Here is a 20312-nt window from a genome sequence, read left to right on the forward strand (position 1 = left end):
TGGAGTGTGATGTTCTTTCTGTTGAAGGACCTGCAACCTTATCATCATAATCATCATCATCATAACACTCATCATCAGAGATATGCATACACATATCTGAGTGTGTTTTAAACATCAATTAATAGTCCTGCGTGTGGACAACAGTACGGAATCCTTTGAACGCATTGGTAAGTGATTACATAAAATACGGTGTCGTGACCATAACCTGCGACTGCAGTCATTGCTAGCAGGCTAATGCCAGTGTAAGTGCTCTAATGCTGTGTAACCATAATAACAGTATCTTTCTTTCCCAATGTCACAGAAAGATGTAGACCTATTTATTCAACATACTCTCATGAGTATATAATGGTTAACATTCTGAAGTGGACCCTTTTGTAAACAAGTGTGTGATGCTTTGGACTCACAGTTAACAGTTTTTGTTGAAATGCTTGAAATGTACTGTAATTCTGCAAACTGTTAATAAATACTTCAATCAATCAATCAAAGTGTTTTTGAACACAAACACACATCATCACATCACATGATTTCCAATCACTAGATTGATGATTTCATCTGCATCACATCAAGTACAGTGTGAATAACTCTTCACTCGTGACTGTTGATAGGAATATTTAGACCAAAAAGAGGAAGTTCAGGGGTGTAATAATGTCCTAGTTTGTTCTATGACAATGTTTGTGTTGGGCAAGTTTACAAATGGTTAAGTTAATAGGTCTGGTTGCTTTGTTTGGACATGCTTAGGCATAATGTTATAAATGGTTGTGTCTTGTGTTTAGAGTAGACATTAGGTTAGAGCTAGTTAAGTTATAAGGTAAAAGTTGACATTACAATCTTGAAGGGCAGCCAGCTACAGGCAATGGCAAGATAGTAGAGCATGGAGATCAGTTGTAACCAAGCTAGGGGTAAGATAATTATTTATTTATTTTGTTAAAATATGAGTTAGAATCATTTTAAAAGAACATTCTGGTTTTGCTACTCACTGCTCCCCAGACTGCTGGTGCCAACTTGCCCCTTTACCAACTTGCCCCGAGGCCTGGTATTCCTAAAGTAACCTAAGTAAATTATGCTCTAACGGTTAACCCTAACCTTAACCTCAGTAAAACTATGCCTGAACCTAACCCTATTCCTAAACTAAACCCCAGTAAAGCTATGCCTAACCCTAAAACTTATTTCTAACTTTATTCTCAGTAAAACAAAATAAAGAATACAAGAACCATCAGACCGAGCGGTCGGCGGAAAAATCGAGGGGCGAGATGGTTTAGGGGCGACCGTGCCTGATACCATTCCAGCAACTGAGGGTACTTCTATATCTAGAAGAAGAATGCATTACTCCTTTGATTGATTCAAAGGAGTAAGATATCTCTCTAGAAGATCACACAAGAAGATGAATAAATTTCTCCTAGAATCTTGATTTGAAAGGCTACAGTACATTCTTTACAAGGGTCACAAGACATATCAAATGGGGGACAAGGACAACTGAAACTGTATTTAGCAGTGACGAAATCCCAGTTGACGTCGTCACCTAAAATAGATTAGTATATAGATTATCTATATTCTGATACTTGTTGCGATAGTGGTAGTTCAGTAACAGGAGTCTCCTCTTTTGCTGGAGAGACAGAGAGGAGACTAAATTTAGTAAACAGGAAATGCATTTTGGGCTTGCAAATTGCGATACTAATTGTGTCTTCAGAATAGAAAACTCACACCAGATAAAGAAGAGAAATTGGAAGTGATGACACAAAGAAGTGAGCAGACACAATAGGAACTGAAATACTATAAAATGATAAATGACTACTCTGTCCTAATTGGCTGAAATTGCCATCCCTATCTGAACATTTCTTTTCTGTTTATTAAAGAGCTGGATAGATGTGGAGTCCCCTGTTACTGAACAACACTAGAGCAAAGATTACTATCAGATTATAGAGCTTTGACCTTTGACCAAAAAATAACACGCACATCCAAGTGCCTACTAGGCAGGGTGCTGGAAGTCATAAGTAGATAAATGAAACAATCCGCACACCATTTTCTGCTGCTTTTTTTTTATCCCACAATTTTGTGACCCATTTTTCACCCCTGTGTCAATTATCTAATGTGATCCTGGGCTCTACACACCCTCCGCCAACAGTCCCCATATATGTGGGACATGGGGAGAGGAACGGACTTGAGAATGTTACCACTTTTTAAGTAAAGAAATCTCGGAGCAGAAAATGGTGTGTGGATTGTTTCATTTATCTACTTTTGACCTTTTAACAAAACACCTTTATGTCTTAACCGAAATAATATCACTTAAACTACCTTTTTTAAGTGCCCTTTAGCATTCTATCAAATAAATGATCTCCTTCTCTCCTGGCCTAAGTGAATTCTCTGTATCCGTGAGCCGGTGGACTACTGTACCTCTCTGGCAGCAGCCATGGCTGAATTCTGGTTGATCTCGGCACCGGGGGAGAAGACGTGCCAGCAGACCTGGGACAAGATGATGGTGGCCACCACACGTACCAACAACATCTCCACCAACAACAAGTTCAACATCCCGGATCTCAAGGTCATCAGCTGCATTGCGTTTGTGTCTCTGTACAACATATATTTTCAGACTAAGCCTTGTCATTTTTTTTTTCAGACATGTTTTATGCAGAGCACCTGAAGCCTGATGTGTTTGTTTATTTGACTATACGCCTTGGCTTAGTTGCAGGCCAGTGTTAATGTTATTCTGATGAGCAGGGTTTGAAATTGGTTGATCATAACCATTCAACGCTTAAGGCTGGTCGAAAAGGCTAGAATAAATTGCAATACAAAGTCAAACATGAGCTCTTATCAAACAAGTTTTCAGTTCCGTATGGGGAAGTCATTGGCAAACACTGCAAGGAACATTGTGAGGTGTTGTGGTTTCAATATTTATGAGCAATTTGAAATATTCTAATGTTCTGTCTGACAACAGGTTGGAACGCTAGACGTCTTGGTGGGCCTGTCTGACGAGCTGACGAAATTGGACACTTTTGTGGAGGGGTAAAGTGTATTGCTATAACTAGGACCAACCCCATATTATTATCATCTGATATTTCATGATTTTAAATACAAATTCTTTATCGTGAAATTAAGTAACACTGACTTCTGTGTCCACTGCATGTTGGGAACCACAGCAGTATGGTTGGTTTAGTGGTGACAGCAAAGAGGCTCCCAAGCTAAAGTTATGTGAGGAATGCATATCACATTCTAGCACTAGTATCCAGAAGGCTGCTGCTGTCACCATGTGCCTCTTCTCCTCATCACTTAGCCATTAGGGTGCAGCATGCGTTGTCGCATGGTGGAAATAGCAGATCCACAACTTCACAATGTGTTGCATCGTGACATGATGTGACCTTGTAGATCTGCTGCTGTTTTTGTTTTTTTTAATACAACATTCCGAAAATGAACTTGCCCAAAATAAGGACACTAGGTTGAAAGTGGTGAAGTCATTCCTCTGAACTATAATTATTTGGGGGCTTTCTAGTGTTGTGAAGAAGGTGGCCCAATACATGGCTGATGTTCTGGAAGACAGCAGAGACAAAGTCCAGGAGAACCTACTGGCCAACGGAGGTAATGATATTATGAATACGAAATAATGACACGTTATCGTTTTGTCTTCTGTGTGTGCAACAAAGCGGTGTTCCCAAAAGTATATCCAATAAAAAGTAACACAAAAAGTAAAATAAAAATAGAGAGTGACACATAACTAGAATAATAAAGGCATATTTAATTTTTTGGTACTCGCTACTCCCCAGACTGGTAGTGCCGACGTATTCCAGCAAATGAGGGCAAAGACCTGATCTTACTCCTCTGATTGATTTAAAGGAGTAAGAGATCATACTGTCCCTGTTGTCATGTACTGAAGGAGATTTAATGACTGACTCTTAAAATCTAGATTTGAAAGGCTACAGGGTCACAAATATCATATGGGGGATAACAGAAACTATATTTATCGAACTGTAGTTGTAATAAGTGAGCAGTGAGAAATGCGTTAAAAGTATTTTTTGTGTGGTTCTGTCTTTCCCAGTTGACCTCGTCACTTATATTACCAGATTCCAGTGGGACATGGCCAAGTATCCCATCAAACAGTCTCTGAAAAACATCTCAGATATCATTTCCAAGGTAGTCTATAGTGTATAGTGGAAGGTGGACAGGTTTAATATATATTTTTTATGGATTTACGTATAGCCCCTCCATTCAAAGCAGGACACTTAACAATGTGCATTATATTCATTCACTGTTGCACTGGCTCCGGAGGTAGAGTGGCCATCTTGGAATCAGAAGGTTCACAGTTTGAGCCCCGGCTCCTCGTGTCAAAATGTCCTTCAGCAAGACAATAAAAACCTAACTGCTCCCGAAGAGCAGGTTGGTGTCTTTGTATGGTTTCCTCCAGGTGTGTGAATATATTGCAATACACATTACAAAAGCACTTTGGATGAATGAACCAATTTCCATTCACATACTAATGGAGGTGTGTGTGAAAGATGTCTTGACGTCTGCACACACCAGCCTGCACGTTGGGGTGCAGTTGGGAGTTCAGTGTCTTGTGTACTGTCTTGCTCAAGGATAGTTTGATATATTTCCAGGAGTTTCTCCAGAAAGTGCAGTGTAAAATGTTACATAATCTCAGCAGAAGATATCTCTGCTGTCGGGAGGAAACCTCATAACTCCAAAATGTAAATTATTCAGGAAATTAAGCAATACAGCCTCATCAAAGTTGATGTAACTTTATATATTGTCAATTACTTCCATGAGGTGGTGGACATTTTGAGGGTCCAATGGAGTTGAGAGGTTTTGTCCAAAGCACTTTTTACTACTTTCCATTGGTTCAATATTTTCGAAACAACGCGCAGACGTAAAGGGTGTTCAATAGCACTGATTTATGCCCCCAAAATGGAGTTATGAGGTTTCCGCTCCCGACAGCAACGATTATGCTCCTGTATATTTCAGACGTGGGGGGAGGTCTTTAGAATGTTTGTTTTGTAGACAACCCTGAGCACTTATTGCTTGTGTTGTAGCAATTGACTCAGATAGAAAACGACCTGAAGTCGAGAGCGTCCGCCTACAACAACCTGAAGGGCAACCTGCAAAACCTGGAGAGGAAGAATGCGTGAGTAAAGCTTCATTTGTAATCCGTAGTTACGTAGTATGACTATGTCGCATGACGGTGTTTCTTGCCTAAAAAACCCAAAACGGATTTTCAAGCTGAAAGCATTGCGACATGATTGATATACAGTTTGCAACTACATTTGGTAATTATTCCTCCATTAAGGTTAATTCGTCCAATTTCCATATAGTTCTTGATTGGCCACTCAATTACTCAGTGGCTAACCTGTGGTATTACTGTATATGCATTGTGCTGTAGAGGGAGCCTGCTGACCAGGAGTCTGGCTGACATCGTGAAGAAAGATGATTTTGTTCTCGACTCAGAGTATCTGATTACTATGATCGTGGTCGTCCCAAAGTAAGTGCTCCACATCGGCCCCCTGCACCTCAATCAGTGGTGTTTTTGGCAGAAAATTTCTATTTTAGTCTTCGGAATGAATCTAAATATACGATTTTAGTTGACTAATTCTACAGTTGATTTATTCGACGAAAATGTATTTTGTCGGGCCTTGATGCCGTCGTAATGACACATGCTGAAAATAGCCGATCTACAAGCTCACGTGTTGTATCTGCTATTTTCAGCAGGCAACAAAGTGTAAAATAACTTATACTTGTCCACTAGTCCATTCCTAACATTTTAGTGTAGTTTTTATTTGTTGACAAAATCGACAGTATATTTAGTCTTAGTTTTAGTCATCATATCTTGGTTTTCATTTAGTTTCAATTTAGTTTTCGTCAGTGGAAAAAGGTAGTCGAAGGAACATTTTTCGTCTTAGTTTTAGTCGACGAAATCAACACTGCCCTCAATCATACTTGTATTGTGTTTGGTTCATTTCATATAGGAAGAAAACCCCCAATGCAGTACAAAAAAATAAACATTTAATAGATTGCACACTTTGCCATGTAAATAAAACAAACAAGCTACATTCAGTAGAAGCATACATCGCACATAGGACCTACTGTAGTCAAGAGTGTCTGTTTGAGATACTCTTTAAGCCTAATTTATAATTTTCTCTATAAAAACAACTGACTGAAAATCAAGCTACACAGTTGTAAGATGAAGCAAAAGTTTCTACAGGCTGACCTGAACCTTCATACAACACATTACACATCTACCTGTTGGAATCGCTTTATTTGAAGTCATATGGTGTTCAGTCATTGTGATTTATCAATGTAATTTCTTCCAATATATCGTATGTTTACCTAAATGTTCAAATCTTTTTCTCCACTGTGTGTGAACAGGATTGGCTACACTGACTGGCAAACAACGTATGAATCCCTTTCCGAGATGGTGGTACCGCGCTCCACTACGTATGTTTTAGCACCTACATTCAATAGATGAGATTGTCAGCGTTGTGGCGATGACATTGTGTATTGAGTCAATAATGTTGGCGATCGTCTCTCCGCCAATGTAAAGGCGATTTTGGGTTCGCAAAAAATACGACCTTTTAATTTAGTTTTTAATGCGTGTGTTTTTCTTAAAAGAAAATTCAATGGCAAAAATAAACAACATGGCTCTTTTACAAGCTCACAATACGTTTAAATAATTTTTGCACAACACTGTTTCATGATGAATTATAAAATAGGCTTAATCAGATTATCAGACTAATCAATTTAGTTGATTACCGGTATAACACAAACTTAATTTTCACATAAATTTGTTGATAATGTTTTTTTAAATAATTTTCAAAAGAAACACTTCTCAATTCCAAACAAATAATTGCAAAGAAGAAAAACAGCAACAAAAGTGTTGTAACCTGCCGTTTTTTTCTTCTTTCTAATTATTTGTTCGGCCCAAAACATTTGTCTGCGGTGTAAACGTCTTTAAATAAATACTTTTTGAAAGGTCTATGAGGAAAATTAACAGTGAATTATTTTCCGGGGCGGGACTGCGATGCTCTATTCTGAGGCATCGCCATTCCAACACGCCACATTACTAACCCCGTTCCCTGACCCTAACCCTAAACCTAACCGCACGCGGTAGTCGTGCTTTGGAATGCCACTATGTCCCTGTGAAGGTAGATATGGGTGATTGCACACTGCACAATTAAGTGGATTTTTATTTATTTATTTTGAAATAATTTTATGTCTCACAATTGTGTAGTCATGAATTCTTGAATTCAAACATTGTAAACAAGACAACCCATCTTTGCAGTAATTAGGCTCACAGAGGCACAATATAATACATACATACACATACCGGTATACAATTTGGCCAAAAAGCACAAGAAAAAAAAAATAAGATTTATTATAAAATGAGAATACAAGTGTGCATATAATATTTTATCTTGGCGTTCGGCTCTGCTACATTTTTCTCCCTGCTCGGCACAATTAAACACCATCATTAAACATTAACCCATTCTGAACATTATACTTTAGCTATTGAAAAATATCAGATCTACAACATCATAGCACGGCACCGAGTGCTGCGCTATGAGCTTGTAGATCTGATATATTTTTTTAATCGTGAAAATGTGGAGCAAATCTTTGAATATATATATTCTTTCAGACGTTTTTAACTCAAATCTTTGCTTCTGGGGGGGGGGTCCCAGGGATCAAATTATAGCATTTCTGTAGACTTAGATAGCATTTGATACAGACTTATAGCATGTTATGTAGACAGCACTATAATTACATTGTATGTAGTCATAGCACGCCATAGTACATATGTATAGCATAGTAGTATATATGTATAGTTCATATGTATAGTTTCATTATATAGATATAGATATTACTTTCTTAGCTTACGCATGTTTCATGATAAATGCTTTTATGTGATGTATTCCCATGCTTTTGTTCTTGCTTAATGTAAATCGCTCTGGATTAAGTTAATCCTGCTAAATGCCTAAATTGTAAATTGTAAAATTGGAACAACATGTTTTAAGATCGCTGGCCAATTACATATAGTTTCTGGGGTCCTTGACATGAAATATTGAGCACCACTGATATAGACACATAGTTATTTCAGAAAACTGTCAGGATTTAGAAGACATTTGTAGAATCGTCCTCAGGTTTAAATGGGTTAAGAGCAGGGAGATAGATATACAATAACAACCCCCGGGCCAGAATACAGAAATAGCAGAGCCCACCGGTGGCGGTGGGAGAAAACATTGCATAACAACAATCAGGAACCATATGCAGAAGGAAAGCAGGAAGAATGCATGCAGTCTAGGTGAGCTTAAATACACCGCCCAATTGGTCAGCTGACTGCCACATCAGCGTATGACATGTGGGTCTTGCAAACACTGTATACACTCACATAGTAATGCAAACACTGTATACACTCACATAGTAATGCAGCCTACCCCTTGAGTATATGTACATATGTGCCCTTGAGCATAGAACGAAGCAGAGTATATCTGCCTGAACTAACTCCGCAAGCTACGTATCATATATGTTCTGCATGCAGCACGGCCACACGACAAAGTAAAAGCACATTACGAATACCACATAAATAAGGCTATCGTGCTCCCTGCTGCAGTTGTAAAAATCTGACCCGAGGCCCTTCGCCGCATGTCATCCTCTCTCTCTCTCCCGCCATTCCTGTCTCTCTCTTATTGTCACTAAAGGTGACAATATAATATAATAATAAGTATTATTATTTACCTTCTAACAACATGTATTCCAACTCTTCCTGATGTCCTTGTGTGTCCTCTCTATAGCCTCCTGTTTGAGGACAACGACAGTGGCCTGTTCAGCGTGACCCTCTTCAGGAAGGCCATCGACGACTTCAAACACAAAGCCAGGGAGAACAAGTAATGACGTCTTGTTTTTTTTTGTCCTAACAATTGAACCAGCCAATCACAATCGTGCTTGCAGCCACTCCAGTTAGCATGACGTATGGATCCATGTGCTTGAGCATCACTTTACAGAGGGTGCGTGCGTGTGTGATGCACTGGTGATTGATGGCCAGCCTCTCTCCTGTTTGTGCCGTGTTGTTTGCCAGGTTTACGGTGCGTGAGTTTCAGTACAATGAGGAGGAGATGAAGGCAGACAAAGAGGAGATGACGCGCCTGTCCACCGACAAGAAGAAACAGTTTGTATGTCTTTTAACCCATTTTGGACTGAGGTCGATTAAAAAAAGAGCTTCTAAATCCTGTTTCTATGTGAGTGGTACTCAACTTTTTTCATTTCAAGGACCCCCCAGAATTAACTGTATTTGGCCGAGGACTCCCATCTGACAATATGTTTCCCCCGGAAGTAAAGATTTGAGCTAAAAATGCTCTCAAATAATATATATTCAAAGATTTGTGCCACATTTTCACGATTTTTCAAAAATAGCAGATCTACACGAGTCGGTGTGCATGTGTCTGTTTGTAGCACGGAATGGGATGATGCGATTAGGTGATGTGCGTCCCTCACTTCACGTGAATGTGATTTCGTTTTTTTTACTGCAAAGAAAATGTGTAAATGCAGCAGATTCATAGCGAACAGTTCAATTGATTGCTGCAGGTACTTGCAAAAAGTGCCGCCTCTTCCAAAAGGACTTCATCTTTAGAATAGGTAAAATAGCCGATCTACAAGCGACTTTGTAGATATGCTATTAACTATTTCTGTGGCCTTTTCTCTGCCTATATTTTGATAGTACATGAAGATTGACAGGAAATGGAGAGATAGACAGGGTGACATGCAGCAAAGGTCACCAGCCTCGGGAACCCCCAACTTGCTTGCATTAGACTAGACTCAAGCATTAGAGCAGTGGTTCCCAAAATGGGGTCCGGGGACCCCCAGGGGTACCTCAGGGAGATCCAGGGGGTCCTCAGCTAAATGATAACCAAATGGACCCGGTCTGTAAACAAATGGAACGAAATGGACCCTAACTGGTCCATTTGGTTCCATTTGTACACTCTGGTGGTCCCAGAGATAGAAATGCCATTAAATGGCTAAACTAATGCATGTCAAACTGGGGGTCCTTGAAATTAAACTGGTTGAGAATCACTGCTAGAGCTGTAATAATCTTCTCTCATGGGGGTCCTTGGCATATCTTTTCAAATGGGTGTCCGTGGGCTAATAAGTGTCAATTTGGGGGTCCTTGACATGAAAAGGTTTGGAAACCACTGCATTAGAGACTTGCATTTCTACGTATGCCAGTGCCACTAGGCCACTAACTATTTTGTTATTGTTTAGAACTTTCTGTAATCTCTCACCAACAATGACATGCCCAATAGAGGGATGCCTTGAATGCGTTAAAAGTGGTTAACTCTTTGGTGTCCTGCTCATTTTAAATGTGTCCCCTAATTTCGTTCATATAGGGGCCCTTGGTACGATGGCTGAAAGTGAACTTCAGCGAGGCCTTCATCGCATGGATCCACATCAAAGCCCTGCGTGTATTTGTGGAGTCGGTCTTAAGGTGAGGAAGACTACCTCCTACACTTGTTTATGTCATATATATACATTTGAGCCGCTAACAAGTTGTGAGCGAACATTTCGTGCGCAGTTCAGTTCGGCAAGTCGTAGACAGTGGGTTCCGTGACGCATGCTGAGCATGTGGAAGTGCCTGTGCTCCGCGACCCACGATACGTCACCGACCCTACCTGTGCGCTTTCACCCCAGCTTCCCTTTCCGTCTCATGCGATGGCCCGAGAATTCGCGCAGAAGCAACAACACGGAACATATGCGTTCTGATGGCGTGGAAGTAGCCTGATGTCCACCTATGCTTTCTATGGCATAGGCAGCTCCGGGCAGGATCCGCCGGGAGAATCTAGACCAGGGCAGGAATTTCACGGCGGCCATGGCCGTCGTTGCCCCTCTCTTTGGCCGTGTGCCCCTCGAAAAAGTATATGCACATACAGCCACAGTGGCCGTGGTGCCCCGACCGGCTCCCACAGAAGTTAATTTTACCCCTTTTCCTCTGCGTAATTTTCCAGTCATTACGGTAACCAATGTTCCCCTCACGTCCCGAGCAGAACAAATCTGTGTTGTAGTTGTGTTGCCATTTGCCAAGTGGTTTGATTCTTTTGTGGTACTTTGCCTTAATAACTACCACCGCTGGTCGTCATGACACACGCGCACACACACACACACACACACACACACACCGCTCGCCTCCTCCTCCGCGGCCGCGCCACACATACACGCACTGACAGAGTAAACAGAGAGCATTTAGCCCACATGCTGCCTACTACTACTACTAGTGTAGCTACTAGCTATCCGGTCAAACTGCAACTATCACCCAAAACAAAATAATGTTTTCTACCGTTGCAACAGTGTGGCGGTCCTACGTCACATGCATTAACGTTGGTCGCTGGTCGGACATGGTCCAGCTGATTTCTGTTTGTCTAACGTGAAACAGCGTGGCTGTCCATAGTCCATACAAGGAGGAGGAGAGATGTTCTACCCCATTCTACCGCCAACAAACATAAATGTACTTTTGCGTCGCATTATGGATAGAGACAGAAAAATACCATGGATATAATTAAACAATTGTTCCCCTGTGCACAGCACACACTCCAGGTAAGAACAAAAAACTGATCTGAAGCTGCACTTTGAGTTGACTTATCTCCAGAGTCCTCAGTCCTGCAGCCCCACAATGGAGAAATTATCTCATCTGTCACTAACCTCTCTACAATGCCATATATTAGTTTAGCACAAAATATAGGCTTTTCTAAACCAAGCCTTTATTCAAAGGTTACTGTCATTGTATCTTCTGTGAATTAACTCACAGTTTAACCCAGTGATCCTCTGCCATTTACATTTGAAGGACCCCCACATTAAATGTATATGAATTAGCCTAGGGTGACAGGTGATTTCATTATGATTTTCATCTCTGGACTTGGACCCCAAAACATGTTTACAATATTTTACAACAGTAGCTACTTATATTTTGTTATTTAATGCTGTGATTATTTATTTAAGAAGCACTGTTCAGCACCAATGTTCGCCTTGAAACAAAAATCCTTAACCTTTAAGCTAAAATAATTATGACCGGGGACTTAAAACCATTGTTTTAATTGATGGCCTTCATGCCCTGGCACTCGGCCTTGTGCCCTCAAAAGGTTGATCACACTAAAGGCCAAGTGGCCTTGCCCCTAAAAGGATGAAATTCCAGGCCTGATCTAGACGCACCTGCGCGACATGTGACTGTGTGTGTGTGTGTGTGTGTGTGTGTGTGTGTGTGTGTGCATGTGTGCGTCAATTTTACAAAGGTGCAGACGATCAGAAATCAGCAGAGAGTGATCGACGTTTACGCTAATCTATGCCGAATTGAAGTGGACTTTTTTCTCTAAAAACGTCTGGGTTTCCGAGGCTAGCGTGGAATTGGCTGGGATACAAATTCATTGTTTTGCTACCCTTGCAAGTTTTGGGTAGCGGTCACAATTTGCCTTACACCACATTAATCCATCTCTTTGTGTGATCAGCAAGGAGAACAACCTGGAAATCAAATTACCCTCATTTTTGGCGGGAACCCCTTTTGGTGTTTTAAGCATTATGTTATACTTTAGCTATTTCATTGAATAGCAGATCTAAAGCTCATAGCGCGGCACCGGAAAAAAACCAAAAGAAAAAACGTTCGAAGCCCATTAAGTAAAGTTCGAGCCCATTTATTAAGTTCCGAGTGCCAACGCAACGAGCGATTATCCGAACCTCCGAAGGTTCGGGGACAGCGTTGCTGATCACATGGAAGTCCTAGATCCACATTGTGGTTCCCCATGTTGACCCTGAGATCCACATCATTCCATTTTTCTTCACAAATCCTCTGTAGATATGGTCTTCCAGTCAACTTCCAGGCCATGTTGCTTCAGCCCAACAGGAAGAACATGAAGAAGTTGCGGGAGGTTCTATATGAGCTCTACACTTACCTGGACAGCAGCGCTTCCATCATTGACGTGAGTCTCCTCCTGTGGCACTTCTCACTTCCCATAGGTCTGTGACTCACTTCCCGTTGATCACAATGTGAAGTGGCACCTTATGATCACAGCGCGTCACAATACCACTTCACTGCTCTGTGGGGACCCTGGGGGGGAGGGGGGTTGTTGTTAACGTCATTATTGGTTAAAAAAATGCTGAAATGGCAGATCTATAAGCACACATTGAAACAAGATTTGATTTGGCTGTTTTCAAATTAGTTTAAGAAAACGTTTGTGGCTAATTTGGTTAAGCTTAAAAATAAATTTAAAAAAAGTCCCTTTTTTGTCTCTCTCTCTCTCTCTCTCTCTCTCTCTCTCGCTCTCTCTCTCTCTCTCTCTCTCTCTCTCTCTCTCTATATATATATATATATATATATATATATATATATATAGAGAGAGAGAGAGGGAGAGAAAAACGGGACTTTTTTTCCTTGGAAGGTTTTTCTCTTTTTTGATATCATTTAGAACATTTTTTTTGTGGTTAAGTGGTTTATTGCTATCTGGTCCGCAGGCGGCTATGGACATCCCAGGTCTGAATCTGAGCCAGCAGGAGTATTACCCCTACGTTTACTACAAGATTGACTGCAACCTGCTCGACTTCAAGCACTAAGAGACCCGTCCCCTCCGCCAAACATCTGTCCTACCCACGGAAACCCACTCTGTCGACCATAGGCAGTATTCTGACACCACGCAAACAAGCTACCAGCTGTCATTTTCCATCTCCCAATCTCTCTCTCTTTCTATCTCTCTTTCACATACAACATTCCTTTAACGTACCCAATTTATAAAGCTATGGGGAAGAGAAGTGCTGTTTACAGGTAGACTGAGTTCTTCGTATCCCCTTTTCCCCCCCCATTTTTCACCCCACTTTAGTTGTTACGACAATTCTCCCCCCATGTGTATAGTGAATCAACCCCTACTATTTGATCTTGGGGAGGGTGTCGGTGTAAGCACACCTAAGATTCCATGCACGGACAAAAGAAGCTGTCTGCCGGCGTCTCTTCCGGGTTTTTAGACCGCTGGTGAGTGGAAATGAAGCTCCACCCATGTCGGCCAGATTCCCGGAAAAGCTTACCCCAGCAGCGCTTGGGTGGAGCTTCATTTCCATCCACCAGCCGGAAGAGACGCCGGCAGACAGCTTCTTTTGGCCGCGCATGGAAGCTTAGGTGTGCCCAGAGTGTCAGTAGACAACCCTGTCTCTCCTCCGATGGAGTCGCCAGCCAACTCTTCACCTGATGGTGAAGTTTCATGAGAGCACAGTATGCCTATCGTTCCCAGTTCCGTTCCCTGCTGAACAGGCAGTCCCAGACAACTTTTAGGAGTAGCTAGATCACCCTCCCTGCTTCCCATGGCTTTCCCCTTCCCCGTCTGTGTTCGGCCGGCCAAGCCGCATTGCACCACAGAGGATTCGAACCCCCAGTCTCCACGATATAGCACCTGATGTTCTACCATACTCGATGCATAAGGGAGCCCCTGAACTGTCTTTTGTCTTAAAGTTCTGTGACCATGTCTCCATTTCCCTCCTACACATGCAGCCTGATTCATAGGTTGTTCAGCTTAAAGGGCCTTGAAAACGGGGAGCGAGGAACGCACACGTTGTTGCCTGGATGCTTGCGACAATGCAAGCATAACAAAAGCTAAACCGAATCCAGGTCTGGTGTGTCGCGGACATGTGCACGAAACGAGCACGCGCACAACAAATTCACGGAGCCGCGCTCACGTAAATACGCTTGTGTTGTCGCACCGCGGCTTCTCCGAGCACAAACGCAGGCCTCAATCAACTATAGGTGCGTTTTATCGCTCCCCATTTGCAAGGCCCTTTATTGGACATTTTTCATTGTTGATGTCCTCAAGGGTTTACTATGGCAAAAATGGATATGGTGAATATTGGACTTCAGATGCACGGTAAAAATCGTCTGCAATAATTTTACCCTGCGTGTGTAAAGACTTTTACACTGAGTATTTGACTGTAGTTGGCTTTTACCCTTTATTCTGCTACTAGTACCGGGATCGGTTCATGTTCAAGGGGAAATGGTACAAATACACAGTATATATGTATGTTAAAGACAGTATTTATTTTAAGATTGTAAAAGCAATGGGTGGAAACGGTAATTTCTTTGTTGTTTTGAAGGTGTGGTGTGTCTGTCTAGCTCCGTGTGGAATGTCTGTTTAGAAGTAGAAGATGTGACGAGATGCATCTGAGCCACTGTCACCGTGAAATACAGCTCATTTTATCAAGAGGCAATATGTTTAACTGTATGCTACCACCATTTCTGTATATTATATTTAAGAAAATAATATATAACTATATAATGTGCAAATGCTGTATTGTTATTTGAAAAATGAAAACTGTCAAAGTGAAAAACATCAAAAATAAATGTGTGTGTGTGATATCTACTGTAAATGCCCTGTATTTGGAAGTCAAATGTCCATGCATTTGTACTGCAGAATAAATGTGGCTGTTGGTAACGACGTAAAGGTCAGTATTGTTTTTCATGGGCTTCCGTGATTATTATCCGTGATTATTATTGATGAGGTGATGATCAATACTCTGACGCAGGTAGGGAGCAAGCTACAGCTGGATTCCGCTAGACTGAGGATAAAGACTCAAATTCAACCGATAACGATAGGCTACCTGAGCATGATATTATGCCTGTGCAACTGACTCCAAAATGATTCATTGTTTTAAAGGAACTCCACCATGAATTTGACGATTTTCAAGATTTTTTGTGTTTTTAGGTTCCCCAGTGTATTTTTCCATCCATCCATCAGTCTGCAACCTCTTATCCGTAGTCTGGTCGCAGGGGCAACAGCTCCACCAGAGTGCTCCAGACCTCCCTCTCCAGAGCAACATTAGTGACTTCCTCCTGGGGGATCCCGAGGCGTTCCAAGGTCAGTGAGTCGATGTAATCCCTCCATCTGTGCCTTGGTCTGCCCCGGCCGGGGTCTCCTCTCAGTGGGACGTGCGTCGAGGACCTTCCTAGGGAGACGCCCGAGAGGCATGACCAGATGCCAGAACCACCTGGCTCCTTTCCAGGCGAAGGAGCAGCGGCTCTACTCTGAGTCTCTCCCGTGTGACTGAACTTCTCACCCTATCTCTAAGGGTAAGAGAAAACTCCAGACCACAGAAAATCCACTGAATGTTCAAAGTTCAGGTTTTTTGGGGTGTAATTGAGGTCATAATACCTAAAAGAAAATGATATGATAGGCCTACGTATGGTAGATCATGTTAATTAATATAACTAGTAGTCTACTTCTGTATATAACTACCACATCTGTGTGGTAGAGTAGAGCCATGTTAATACAATATTGATTGTATATTTTAGTACATCATCTGCTGTGATTGGCGGACAGCTCCCAGCTCTTCTACTGAGACATTAAACAGACTCTGGTGTTGGGTAGGAGTAGGACACCTACAGTAATAGGCCTACTGCCTGAAGCTCATACGCACACATACGTCCCCCCTTGTATTGGACGAGATCCCTTGATTTGATTGTGGGCAGAAAACTGGTGTGGTCTGTATGGTAGACATGTCACCTGACCACCAGACCAGATGTGGTAGGACAGAATCAGGTTTACGGATTGCAGCTTTAGCGGGGGTTAGGCTCCAGTCCAGTGCATCACTGTCGGGGGCCGCTTACTGTGCACTGCATGTGTGAGCATTAACGCGCATCACCAAATCACCATCCGTCACTGACTACTGCTGCCTATAGCGTTGGATGCAAACGGGAAGGCTAGTAATGTCGGAGGAGGATGCTGCTGTGCTGTCACTTTAAACAAAAACAACACCCTGCGTTTAACAGGGTACAGGTCGACTAGCACCCCCGTCGCGAGTGATCTGTCTTCCCGATGGGTTGCGGAGGGAGCCGGGCTGACGCGATCATTGAGCCGCGGTACCATGAGAGCTGGACCAGGGAGACAGAGTCTACGTGGCTCACCAACACCGATGTAGAGACCACTCTGCCCGGGATAAACAGTAAGGAGATCAGACAGGAGCTGCACGTATACGGTGTCTGTCTGTCTGTCTGACTGACTGACTGACTGGTTGAATGAAACACAATAATAAAAGACAAGTAAAACTGAAACACATCAGCCGGATAAAGGACACTTAGGACAGTAGCCTATGTCATATCGAGGCTATCAAATGCCATAATTCAAGGCTCATGATGTGACAAATAAATGCGTCCAATATTTTTGCTAATAAACTGTTGTCACCGCTCAGTCACGAAATTAACCATTTTGACCCTGGCGTCTCTCTCTATTTTGGGCCATGTCATCATTATAGATGATTTAAATTATATTTAAATTAAAAATGTACATGCATTTGTAATGCAGTACAAAAACAAAATAGAAGATCGACAAGCTCACAACGTGTGGCATGGTGACTTGTTTGTGAGATTGTTTTTCTTCAAAATAGACAGTGTTGGGGAAGTTACTTTGAAAGCGTAGCTTGTAAAGCTACAAGTAGCTCACCATGGCAGTAGCTTGATCAAGCTACATAGCTACCCCTGGAGAAATGTAGCTTGTAAAGCTACAGCTACATGGAAAAAGTAGCTCAGCTACTTTATATTTTTCAGCGTTAAATTGAGAATGTACATGCGGTGCATATGAAACAAAATATAATATCCTACAAAAAAGTCACATGCCACGATGCCAGCTGAAATATGCCTCTCAACAGTTTTATTAAAAAAAATAAAAAAAATAAAAAAGACTTAGAGACTTACACAAATAAAAGAGGATCTGTTGAGGATACTGTGTGTTATACATGGCATTTAATCGTCAATGTTAACACATCTTAACTGTAAAAAAAGAGACCCTTGTATAATGAGAACTACACCTACATTATAACTAAACAACTGTTACATGATGACATTTGATCGTCAACATTTGAAGACCCCTGTTCTAGACAGATTTTCCCCCATTAAAGAAAGGATAAAACAAACCAATTGTTGAGAATGTTATTAAAACGGGCATAGTCTTTACAGTCACACAAATAAAAGAGGATCTGTTGAGGATACTGTGTGTTTAAATGGCATTTGATCGTCAATGTTAACACATCTTAACTGTGAAAATAATAATAAAGGTCTCTTGATAGCCACACCTATAAATAAATCTTAACTTAACACAACCTAAACTGTAACTTAACTGTAAAAGAAAGTTGGGCCTATATTTTTTTATATGCCAGGGCAGAACCGTTTGTTGACGCGACACATGAGCAGTCTCTCAAAGTTCTTATCGGATAAGCGGTTGCGTTTGGCACTGAAAATGTCCTTGCCAACACTGAAAAGCCGCTCACATGCGGCACTGGATGGGACACCACTGTTGAACTTGTGGTGTTCTAGTGGGGGGGTTGTTCTAGTACAAGCATTAACACAGCAACCAATGGTCAAAATGAATATATTTATTTCATGTTATTGCCCAAAATTGTAGCTTGTAACTTGAGTAGCTAAGCTACCAAAAATTACCCAAAAAGTAGCTGAGCTACTTGACGAGGTACACCAATATGAATGTAGCTAAGCTACCACAAGCTACAGCAAAATGTAGCTAAGCTACGTAGCTCAGCTACATGTAGCTTAATACTCCCCAACACTGAAAATAGAGCAGTAGACTATACTGTGGTCAGTTCCAGCAGACAGTGCAGTATACACAACATGCCTGAATCTATAATCTATATGGTCTCTCAGACTCTCACCCATATAGTGTAGGTTTGACTTGATGTTTCACAAATCAGGCTGTGTTGCGTAGGCCTAAACAGGTCTGTATATCTACTATGTAACACTAACAGGTAAAGGTTTGGAGGGCTGTCTGAAAGAGAAGAGGATGGTGAACACAGGGACCCAGTGTGGGAAGCAGGGCCTCACCCTCAGCAGCAGCACCACCGCCACTACCACCACCACCACCACCACCGGATGCAACCATCAGAGAAGAGCCAGGCGATCCGGTTCCTGTAATGATGTATGTAATGTAACAAATTTAGATTTTTATAGTCCTAGTCTCTTGAATAGTTTTCATTTTAGTTTCAGTCACATTTTAGTGTCTTAGTGTTAGTCTAGTTTTAGTTTGATTAAATATCATAAGATTTTAGTCGACTGAATCTACAGTTGATTTAGTCGACTAAAATGTATTTTGGCGGGCCTTGACGCCGTCGTAATGACTGCTTTTACACTTGCTGGAAATAGCCGATCACTGCGACGCGTTGTGAGCTTGTAGATCGGCTACTGTATGTCAGTGTAAAAAGGTAGTCGACAAAGTTTAGTCTTAGTTTTAGTCGACGAAATCAACACTGGATACAAACTAGATAAAGTGCCCCTCGGGGCACAAGTCTCCACCAGGGCAGGTCAGGTTGTGGCCTTCTGGTGGCGCCAATGTGAAAAGGCTGCCATTTATTCTTAGGCCTTGAATGGCAATTGGATTATTTGAGGCAGTTTGTTCCAAAAATGTGTTTTGCAAAAATCCATACATTGGTGGCGCTATAACAGACCAATGTGAAAAGGGTGGGATATATTCCTCAGCCTAGTAGGAAAGTCTGTGAAAGATTTCAAGTAAATTGCATGCTGCGTTCATGATTTGAGGCTTTTTGTTCAAAACGGGCCAACCCTGAAAACTTTGCCAATGTTAGCCAATTTGGATGGAATATGAAATATCAGACCGATCCATCTTGAACACGTCAATGGAGATACTGTGTAACGATTTGCGGAATTTTTGGACAGAATCAGGAGGAGTAATATAAAACAATGTGTTTTACAAAAGTCGGCCTCCTGGCAGTGCTATAACAGGCCGTTCTGGAAATTTTGGGGCAGAGGTTCATCGTTGGCTCGCAGCATGTAGGCTACGTGCTGTGAGCACTAAAATCTAAAATGACACATGCTTAACCGTACTTAACCGTCACATACTTGTTATTGGACTCTACAGGCAGACAGTCTCTCTGTTTAGCTTGTTGGTGTCTCAATCGCATAGCGTTCATGAATCCTGCGTGTTCTGCTTCCACAGCAGAGCACCCGAGACTCCAGAAGGAGAGCGTCGAAGGAGACCACTTCTAAGGACACCACTTCTAAGGACTCGCCACCACCAGTCGGCGTCAACGGCGCCGGAGATGCCGAACCCGTAAAGGAACGTGACGAAAGATGAAGAAGAGGTTCTGTGAGGAGGATGAGGAAGGATGGAGATGTGTGTGTGAGTGGGCTCAGCAGGCAGTTCATTGGACTGTGAGATAATGGCTCACACGGAAGTGACTCTGGTGACCTTGGGTACCATTAAGCACCTGCGCCGCGTGCGTCGGCCTCCCCTTCATCTTGGGATGATGCTTGCATCTCATGTTTGTGCAAAATACATACCGGTATGTGTATAGATTAGAACAGG

The 20312-nt window shown here is 41.9% G+C and overlaps 2 protein-coding genes across 2 annotated transcripts; both read left to right on the top strand.

Annotated features, from left to right (window-relative positions):
* On the top strand, positions 1-15425 carry LOC308331413 (V-type proton ATPase subunit C 1-A-like). The gene is made up of 13 exons (XM_080786847.1): positions 1-167; positions 2354-2539; positions 2933-3000; positions 3485-3570; positions 4028-4122; positions 5019-5110; positions 5366-5464; positions 6349-6417; positions 8769-8861; positions 9053-9146; positions 10359-10456; positions 12809-12932; positions 13465-15425. The coding sequence occupies exons 2-13, from the start codon at positions 2408-2410 to the stop codon at positions 13561-13563; spliced, it is 1149 nt and encodes a 382-aa protein (XP_080642973.1). The 5' UTR covers positions 1-167; positions 2354-2407; the 3' UTR covers positions 13564-15425.
* A 1377-nt stretch (positions 15426-16802) lies between these two features.
* On the top strand, positions 16803-20081 carry LOC308331607 (uncharacterized protein; the record flags this gene model as incomplete). The annotated part of the gene is made up of 3 exons (XM_080787092.1): positions 16803-16929; positions 18739-18908; positions 19944-20081. 3 exons carry the CDS (start codon positions 16803-16805, stop codon positions 20079-20081), a joined length of 435 nt encoding a protein of 144 aa, XP_080643218.1.
* Between the last annotated feature and the right edge of the window lie 231 nt (positions 20082-20312).

Source organism: Protomyctophum bolini, assembly GCF_963924005.1.
Source record: "Protomyctophum bolini genome assembly, chromosome: 17".
Lineage (NCBI taxonomy): Eukaryota > Metazoa > Chordata > Actinopteri > Myctophiformes > Myctophidae > Protomyctophum > Protomyctophum bolini.